The sequence below is a fragment of the Cephus cinctus genome, unplaced genomic scaffold, assembly GCF_000341935.2.
Source record: "Cephus cinctus unplaced genomic scaffold, Ccin1 Ccin1_scaffold0013, whole genome shotgun sequence".
Lineage (NCBI taxonomy): Eukaryota > Metazoa > Arthropoda > Insecta > Hymenoptera > Cephidae > Cephus > Cephus cinctus.
Window position 1 is genome coordinate 2,303,094 of NW_014332762.1, and position 9,586 is coordinate 2,312,679.

General features: G+C 42.6%; 1 protein-coding gene across 1 annotated transcript; it reads right to left on the reverse strand.

Annotated features, from left to right (window-relative positions):
- Positions 1-7,149: 7,149 nt before the first annotated feature.
- LOC107275082 lies at positions 7,150-9,509 on the reverse strand. The gene is made up of 3 exons (XM_015754857.2): positions 8,542-9,509; positions 8,363-8,470; positions 7,150-7,474 (listed from the first exon to the last, which is right to left on the reverse strand). Exons 1-3 carry the CDS (start codon positions 8,660-8,662, stop codon positions 7,377-7,379), a joined length of 327 nt encoding a protein of 108 aa, XP_015610343.1. The 5' UTR covers positions 8,663-9,509; the 3' UTR covers positions 7,150-7,376.
- Between the last annotated feature and the right edge of the window lie 77 nt (positions 9,510-9,586).

Consider the following 9,586-nt stretch of genomic DNA (forward strand, 5'->3'; position numbering starts at 1 on the left):
CCTCCGGGCGCATTAAGCATGACGACCTCCTTTCCCTTGGAACCCCTGCATGGCACATAGCATATAACATGGCCAGCACATCTCGACGCCTCAGAACGTGAGCTTTCGTCCCTAGCTGCTCCCAAACCATGCCGGCCTGCAGCACAGGGGGAGGCGACTTCTTCCTGCATTATAAATAGAGCCACTACGTGTGCCGAGTATCCAATCTCTAGAGTCCTTGTCCAGCGCACGGAAACGCGTCCCACGAAATCCTTAGCCATATAAAAGGCCCGAACTTCGACGAGTGGGCTGCTACCGCGACTGCGACGCATTACGCCGCGCCGTGTGGTCGTGTGGTCGTGTGGTCGTGTGGTCGTGTGGCAAAGGACAAATTTTACGGTGTCTTTCTCCTTCCCCATTACTGGCGCTCCAATTTCCCAAAATCTCTCGGGTGAGGCAACACGAATCAGTCCAGCTATAACGGGCAGGCTAGTAGGGCCACAGGAGGCATCGGCCTCTCGATTCCAGAACGGGTAAAGAATCGCGCAAGGCACCCTGCGTCTGTCTGTGGCTTCTCTCGATTTCTGGAAAGCATCCAACTATTCTACTCCCGAGACTTGACAGGTCTTTACTCGGCAGGATAAAAAGGCAGGACAGCTGAACGGTAGACGTCGGAAGCGACGGCTTTACTCTGCACTTCCTGTAGATTTGCTCTCGAGACTCTTTCCTCCGAAAATCTGCGAGTATAAAAGTGCGAGCGATGTTTGACCTAGCATATGCATATAGATTGTACGTTAATGATATACACTTTAAGGTGGTTCGGTGATGATAATTATAACAGCAATAGCGAAGGACGGGTTAAAAAGGCAATAAGCAAAAGTACAAGATTTTTAGTTCAAAAATAAATGAGTGAAGATATAAGATAATTACGACATTGGAGCCAAAATTCATTACATTCTACTTTGCGAAAATAAATATATGGATAATTATATTGTCTAATAAAACAAATGCAGAGTTTTATCTTGGATCAGGTGTTATCAGCAAACCTCCTTAACCACTAGTCCGACACGTGCGCGACAAAGACAGCAGTGCTATGAAGATATATTGTCGTATTGCATATCCATTCTAGAAAATTACAATTTATTTATCGAGCAACCAAAATATTCCAGCATTTTTCCGAAGCAAACAAAATTTTTTTACATTCAATCTGCATGCTTTAAAATCCATTAAGGATTTTTGAATTAATCACTTCCTTTCTAAATCAATTATTTAATTCCTATATGTGTAACAAATATTTCTTAATCATACTACATTAATTCTAAACAAAGTACAATTTTCACGTATAAAGTAGTGCCTTTCTGAACCGACTTGTCTCTCTTTAACGACAGCAACGTTTTCTAAAATCAACGACTTTTTTTCAAAACGGAAATTGGTTTCTTTCTAAATATATCAATCTGTTTCCTAACCAACATGTCACTTCTTCAATTGGACTACCCTTTCTTAAACCAGTCAGCATACTTTCGAATCTGATCATTGTTTTCATAAAAATAATTAACCTAATTTGAAATGGTACTAATCAACTGATAATCCATTCAATTTTGCGACATCATCTCCTTTTTCTTATTTCGTGCTGCAATCCTCTTATTGAGTGTAGCATTACAATAAACTACAGCATTAACCTTCATATCCTTACGTTAGCCCTCACCAATGTAACTAAAACTGCCTGCAGCCATACGTTTCTGTTCATTAGACATCTGTCAATATATCTGTCCCAGTAATCTTACAATTAGCTGTCGAAAACAGGAAATTGAGACACCTCACTCGTCTAAACTCAGCATCGCGGAGAACCGATAATAATCATTCGATAAAATTCGATAATACCTATATCGTGTCATGGCTTAAGGGAACTGAACGTCAGCCTTAACCTTTTCTCTTGTTCGACGGTCTTCCTAGCCTTCCTAGCCTTCCTAGCCTTCTTACCCTTCTTCTTGCCACTTGTCTTTTGACTTTTGCGTTAGCGTCTCGATGGTGAAGTCACGTAGAACATAGACACGTGCACCTCGAGTCGAACTAAAAAAGGTGAGGACCAGTGGGGACCAGTGGGGACCAACAGGGCAGTGGCTGCTCGAGAGCACAGAGCCGCTTCTATCTGCCGAGAACCATTGGGCTCAGCTCACTTCAGGCCCTTTCGACCATGAGCACCTCCGCTATACCTTTAGAACCTCCATACTCTTTATCCCTGTGCCCTGTGCCCTGTGCCCTGTGCCCTGTGCCCTGTGCCCTGTGCCCTGTGCCCTGTGCCTGCTTCCCCTCTGCCTCCTTCAACGTCTCTGGAACCTTTTGTGCATCTCAAAAGATCTTACGGAGTTCCTCTCAGCGTGGTTCGGCGCGCAGCCCCCTCCCTCGACCGCGTGCGTCTTCGCCCCCAGGTTGACCACTTTTCCACTCTCGCTTGAAGCAGCATCACATGATCTTCCGCTCGTGTCCATAGGGAAATTTCTCGTTATCTTCCAACGGACATAAGTCGTCGATAAAGGAGTCTTTTTTCAGACATCCTCGGACTAAAGACTCACGTACAAGATGACTCGATCAACATCGAAGCAGCTAATCATTTTCGTGCCATCGTCGGCCGTTGCTGTCCTCCTTTTTTGTTCGATGAACACAAGACCTGTGATTTTGCCAAATGAGTGTCAGATATTCATCGCGTCGTTAATTATTTTAACGCTATCCTACCCAGGCAAGACTATTGGTCGGAGGGGTGGGAGGAAAGGGGGAGAGATAAATAGATAGATAGATAGATGCGTTTAGTTATTTATGCCCTACTCTCCCTTGAGGGGCATAAATATCAAAATCCAAAGGTTGACCAATTTTATTTTTTTAATAATATTTTTTGCGACAGCGAGAGAGAGGGGCTGTAACTGATTCGCAACTATAAAAGCGTGATCTGATCCCTCAAATCGACCGTATGTCGCCGCAGCTTAAATTCAAATAAGATCCACTGGCTGCGAAAATCAAGTCTACCTTGAAGTGTTTTGGCAAAATTTTACAAGTAGAACATCTCAAGATTGAATTCATGTCTCTGACAAAAAAACGTCAGAGTGGTAAGAGCATGCAGACAGTTAAAAAAAAATGTAAAAGTACCCAAGCTCATTTTTTCTCTAGACCTAGCCAGTGCACACTGGGGCTATTATTATTTACACTGTTTACATTTTATCTCTCGCAGCTGACGCAACTCGACCTATCGCGTTCCAACTTTTGTTAGTGTCACCGAACGCATGATGCAGATTGCATCGGACACGCGAGATATCCCAGCCGGGGAACAGCAGGGGCTCGAGCAACGAAGTCGAGGAAATTGGTAGAGAGGAGAAGAATCAACGGGAAGCGGACGCAGCTATTTCCCTTTCGTGTCCGTCCGTCCGTCCGTTGCCGGTTCGTTCTCCGGTTGATCCATTCGTTCTCTCCTTCCGTCGTTCCGACCTTTCGCTCGACCGTCCACTCATTGCGCTTCCCGTAGCCCCGCCGCCGTCAATGGACAGCAATGGACAGCAATGGACAGCAATGGAAAGCAGTGGACAGCAAAGGAAGTATATCCTTGCCGCACAGACTGCCAAACCGGTAGGTACGGCGAGAAACAAAGGGATGAAAAGATGGACGTAGACAGGCGGAAAAACGAAGATACGTTGAGCCAAGAAAAGTAGCGGGATCAAAACAATTATCTTCAGATTTTATCCTTCTTCTCTCCTCCTTCATATTTTTTCAATTTATTAAGAATATAATTTCTGTTTTTGAACTTGAACCGGTCTCAAAGTATCAAGGAATAAAAAGCGCGAATGCGATTGTCAATTTAGCTGGGCAAACTGCAAGCGGAGGAACAGCAAAGAATAGTAAAGATCGCAGCTATATGTATCCAGATGCGCGATATCGTGACAAACGGGGCTGCGCATTCAGCCAACGTGGAGCCTTGCCTTACTGCCTTGCCTTACTACTCGCATAGGCAGGCTGGCGCAAGGAAGACACGTCGACCAACTCGGCGAGCCTTTCCTTTGGTTTCGTCTCAATGTCGCTCTTCCTCTTCTCCTTCGTCTCCTTCTTCTCTTTCATCTCTTTCATCTCTTTCATCTCTTTCATCTCGCCCTGCCGTTCGTTCTGTCTCTCCCTCGTAGTCTATCCACACTGCTAACGCGTGTGAGGTTCCATTACTTCCAGTCCTCGTGTACTCATGGATAAGTGGATAAGTAGAGACATTTAAAGGTGCCCAATGAGATTTGTGCGCTTGAGCTTCTCCTGATCCTAGAACGATTCTTCTTTACCAGCCAAATATCGTTTGGAGCGAAAGGACAGCTGGCTGAGACACGTGAAAAATGTTTAGTCCTTAAAAAAATAAGGACCTTCGATCCAATGAAAAACGGACGAATGAAGAATTGCACTCGAGGAAACTTATCCCAACCCTCCGTCCACCCATCCTTGTGTACCTTGCAGTATATCTCTGCAGGCTGCTGTTCAACTGCATATACAGATGTATAGAGACGTTTGCGCAGTTCCACCCTTCAGCGGACTGCATAACGTATAGGCGCGGATTGTGCCTCTCGCTCTGACTCATGCACCAACTCCGGTAATTACACCCAAGAGAACTACTTTGCTTATACATATACACGTACATAGTACTATAAGTCACTACTACTGTACTATACTGTAGTATACGTCCTAAGGAAGAATTCGACGCGTTAGTTTTCCACTCGGAAGAAAAACATTACGATTCTTTAAAAGTGAAGGAGAATCTCCGAGCAAGACGAGCGGGAGACCTCGATTTCGGAAAAGCAATTCGGAGAAAATCGTGCTTCCGGGCCGTTTGCCAATGAGCTTCGAATCAAGGACGGCACCCTTGGGCATTTCCGGTTTCTATAGATCGACCGATTACGAATGTCTCCTATTACGTCCTCCTGGTCATTTACCTGGTTCCATTGTAATTCAGCCAGTATCGGATTTTCCTGGAATATTCTTCATTCATAGACAACAACTTTCTGTATGGTGACCCTTATAAAATCTACTTTAATATAAACGTCTATTTTATCATAAGGTAAAGTGCTCGAATCCAAAGAAAAGTATGAAAACGGTAAAAGGACCTTAATTTCGAGCTCCTCCTTCAAATCTAGCAGCATCTCCTGCGACTCTCTCGTTTCATTTGGAAATTTTGCTCGCCTTCGACACTATTATCCCCTCGAACATTCGGTATTCCCCGATCGAAAGGTACTCCTTGAGAAGATCGGATAGCGTTTCTTTAAAGATCCAGGAGACCTGGAACGTTCAAAGAGGACGAGTACGAAAGGAAGCGCAGAGGAAACGCAGAACGAGATAATCTATAGTAACTCTATAGAAGATCATCCCGAAGGAGAAGTAGGTGTCCTTAGTGATAAAAGTGCTCCGAGCATAGAGCCATCCAATTTTCCAACAAGAAAGATGAATATGAGGAAGCAAAAAATAGAAGTAAAAGTGACCGTGGGAAGCAGTAGCAGTCCTCAAGGTGTAAAATATGCCGATAAAATATTCAAACTGCTCGGCGAGATCCCGCCACTGCCATTAATATAATGACTGGCGCCATCGAGTCGAACTTTCATGGAAAGCTGAGCCTGCAAATTGGAACTCGATGCTAATAAAACTTCGAACGATCTGCTAGCATTCGGAAAAGTGAACCATGCCTCTGAAACCCATTGCCGAAAGTATAGTTGAGATTTACTGGAAGACAGTCAACGTGCGAACTCACTCTTACGAGATTCTGAGGTTTTTCTGCTGCTGTGCCTACAGGACGGGGTCCGATCAATCGCCGATACTTGATTGCCGGTTTCTCGCTCTCTCGAGCTGATTGCGATTATCAATTTCAGTCCGTATTGGATAACTGCGCGACTTAGGGCTCCACAAATCTATAATAGAACGTTTCAGATGCACCCTGGAAAGGACCTTTATAAATTTTCAGTAGTTATTAAGCTTACAAGAGTGTCAGACTTCCAGTTTGGGTCGGGGCCGACAGCCAGTGCGATCAGTACGAAGGCAGTTGGAGCAAGAACTCGTCCCACTGTTTCTCGACTTTGTGCCTTCTCTAGCCTTTAAACTTTTCCAACCCTCTGCCTCCATATACGTGCGTCGCTCTTGCGTTTCTTGCCTCCCTGGAATTCTGCTGATGCTTGCAGCTACAGCTGACTGAGTCACTATGGCGCAATGTCGAAATCAGAAAAGCAGAGATCCTCCCAGTAATCTTGTGGCAGGATCACCGCGTTCTGGCCCGTGCCTTTCCACAAAACGAACTGATCCACCCTGTAGACAGATTCGAAAAGTCGAGCAATGCTACTTCGCCATTCGGAAACCAAGAACCTCGGTGGCCTCACCTTCTAATGCTGGACGTTTCCACATCCTTCTGAACTATTTGCGAGAAAAAATAGAAACATAAACAACCACCTCGCATTTTTAGTTTAATATTTGCACGTGCAGGATGCAAGACTCTGTGACTTGTCGCGATAAAGAGGTTCTTCCAATTATAATTAAAGTTCTATCGAGAAAGTATGAGGGTTGTGGCAATCGCGAATAACGATATGTTTCAGAATATGCTGCGAATACTGCGACCGTAATAAAGTTTCTCTTAAATTCAGATAGATAAGTAAAGACGCAGCGCTGGTCTCTATCCAACGAAATACACTACTGCTAACGAAACAGTACTGACGGCGCCATCTCGTTGACAAACTCAGAACTCTCACGAGGGGGAATACCAACGATGCACCACCTACAGTAAGTAGTAAAAACATGGAACAGCGAATGATGTTACCTGCCCATTATCAACATGTGCGCTGTATTTCTATTGGCGCTACTTTAACTGAATTCGAATTTAGGATGTTGACTCGAAAGAAAGAAAAAGAATGCAGAAAAACAGGTTAAAAAGATATCTAAGGGGACTCCAGACTTCTCATTACCATACGAGTAAAACATAATTCGATCCGAAAGTTTCGATGTGATCTTAAGAGATGTGCAAAATTTCGAGTCAGATTCTTCTTTCAGTTTTGATTTAATTATTTCGAAGATGTCGTCAAAATGATTGTTAACCTTGGAAAGTGTGCGCTAAACTCCATTTTGTGGAAGAATCTATGTAAAAAACCTGTTATTTAGGATTTTCGTTGGAATTTTACTCGTATGGTAATGAAAAGGTCCGGAGTTCCCTTAAATTATATCATGCGTGGAGAATATATTAATCATTCTATTAATTTTTTCTCGGCACTCGAAGCACGATTAATAATACAAATAATATTATCATACACAGTCTATATTCGTCCAATTAATAATAATTTGAATATAAGAGACATGAAAGGATACAATTTTATGCGCCATATTAGGTTTAAGAACGCAACGCAATCTTAGCAACAGCAGCGCAACATATAATCGTAATCACGGCACACTCCGCTGACTTCCATAGGGCATATGACGTTTGCGGAACAAACAATCGGCAAGACATCTGAAATGAATTCACTGGTAATTAGAGTACAATGTGTTTCTTCCGCAAGAATGGGCGGAGAATAAAATGCGTTCACTTAGGCCCATATAAACCCTCCCATACTTGGCTCCATTTATTATAGATATTCAAACGTCTCGCCCAGTCAACATCCTCTGAGGACTTGAGATTACACTAAACCTAAAATCCTTATTCCCAATACAAATCCCCCGGTGTAATCTTTAATTCCCAGGATTACTGTCATGCACGACAATAAGTCCACCGACACTTTTCACATAATCCTACTAGTGACTAGTAGCGCCTTAACGAACGTCTCGCTGCTAAAAATAAATAATATCCGAAACTAATATGTCAGTTTATATTTACGCATGATATGCAGTATCCCATTTGCATAATGATGTCGAGATTGCTAGAAAACGCACCCTCGATCTTCCAATATATTAGACATATGTATGTACATACATCATATGAGTAGGTATACTAAAAAAGCGAAGCGACGTGTAAAAAATTCTGGACAATTCGAAAAAATACGTGCCGAAGAAGGAAGATTTCCCCTAGGGAAGTTGCTGTGGGCCGTACTTGTTAATTCGGTTTTATCATGACGTCGGACCGCGATATCAGTGGCACCTGTGAGAAGCAAATTTACGTTCTACCCTATAAGTACTTAATCCCTCAATAAGACATACCAAAATACTACTGTAGCAATGAAACATAACGTAACATAAATTTCAGTCTACGATAACCGACGTAGTCATAATGCAGTGCATACCCTGCAGAATTTATATCACGATCTAGATATTTAATCTCTGCAAATTATGTTGATCTATCGAACGATAAGACTCTTACAGAGACTACTAAGATAACATCAATAAATATTCATAAAATACCCACCAAATATTCGACGACATCCACAACAGTAGCCGAGGACGATGGCTGGATCGGCCTCGCAGACGTGGGGTGGGCAGCCATTACAAAAATGTCCAAGCCATGGGAATCGTACTAGGAACCACACGAGAAGAATTTTAAATGAAAAATTGTTCAGTCTCGACAGAAAAATCTACATCACTTACGGAATTTAGCGTCGCGGCTGGGCGGCACTACGTCAGTTGAAATCGAATCGGCGCAGTTCAAATTCGAAAATACAAAAACAACGATCGTCAACGAGACGAAACAACGAAGAGTCTGAGACATTTCGAATAACTGTTTAAAATATTAGTGAGTGGTCTGTGGTTTATATTAGTCTCTAAGGCCTTTATCAAGGTGTCACTGATAAAACTCGCATTACGCGAGCATCATAAAGTGCAAATTGTTTTTAAACGACTCCCTGGGGATTGGAAAAAAATAAGATTGAGGCCATCCGTGTTGCCTTAATATCTCAGAAATTCTCACTCTCTTTCGTGTAAGCACGACCATTCTTTCCATTCCTTTGTTAGACAGTAAATCACGAGATAATTGAAAATCAATATATTCCCCACATCTAAATAATCATAACAATGTGAAATACGATTTTACATGCTTGAATTTATTATATTTTATTATTTACTAATTTGAAAAATATCGCCAGAGTATTGCGGTTGGCCATATGCAATTGTTCGACAAGCGCTTCTGTTCGAGGTATCTACGAACTCCAGGAACTTTAGCGAATATTTTAGAATTTATGTACACGTCTAATATCTAAACACAAAGGACTACTTTAGGTTAAATGAATTAACAATAACATTCTCCCGTGTATGCGTGAAAGCTTCGACATACGTGTCACAAGCTTCGACATATGTATGTATGTATATGTATATGTACATGCTTCGCCACCCTAATAGGGCACACGTGTCTTACTGAAGACCAATGTCACCAAGGAGAAACTAATCAGAAGGATTTTACATCAGTCCCGGTCTTCTGCAACCTGCAACACGTGGTCAGATAGAATAGTCGCTGAATGCATACGTGCGCAATGATCTAATTTTCTCAATTATCAACACAAAAACAATTTTCTATACTAAGTGAGTTCATATTAAATTGAAGACATTAGTATGAGAGTACAAAATAAAAAAGAAGTGGAAAAGATAAAATTAAAAGGTTAGACGCAGAACCCCCCCCCCCCCCCCCCCCCCTTTTAAA

Bases quoted from the DNA above. Each gene is read 5' to 3' on its own strand.
- LOC107275082 (XM_015754857.2), bottom strand. From the start codon at position 8,662: ATGTCTCAGACTCTTCGTTGTTTCGTCTCGTTGACGATCGTTGTTTTT. The intron at 8,471-8,541 runs GTAAGTGATGTA...TGTGGTTCCTAG, and splicing joins CAGCCGCGACGCTAAATTCC to TACGATTCCCATGGCTTGGA. The intron at 7,475-8,362 runs GTGGGTATTTTA...AATTCATTTCAG, and splicing joins TGGATGTCGTCGAATATTTG to ATGTCTTGCCGATTGTTTGT.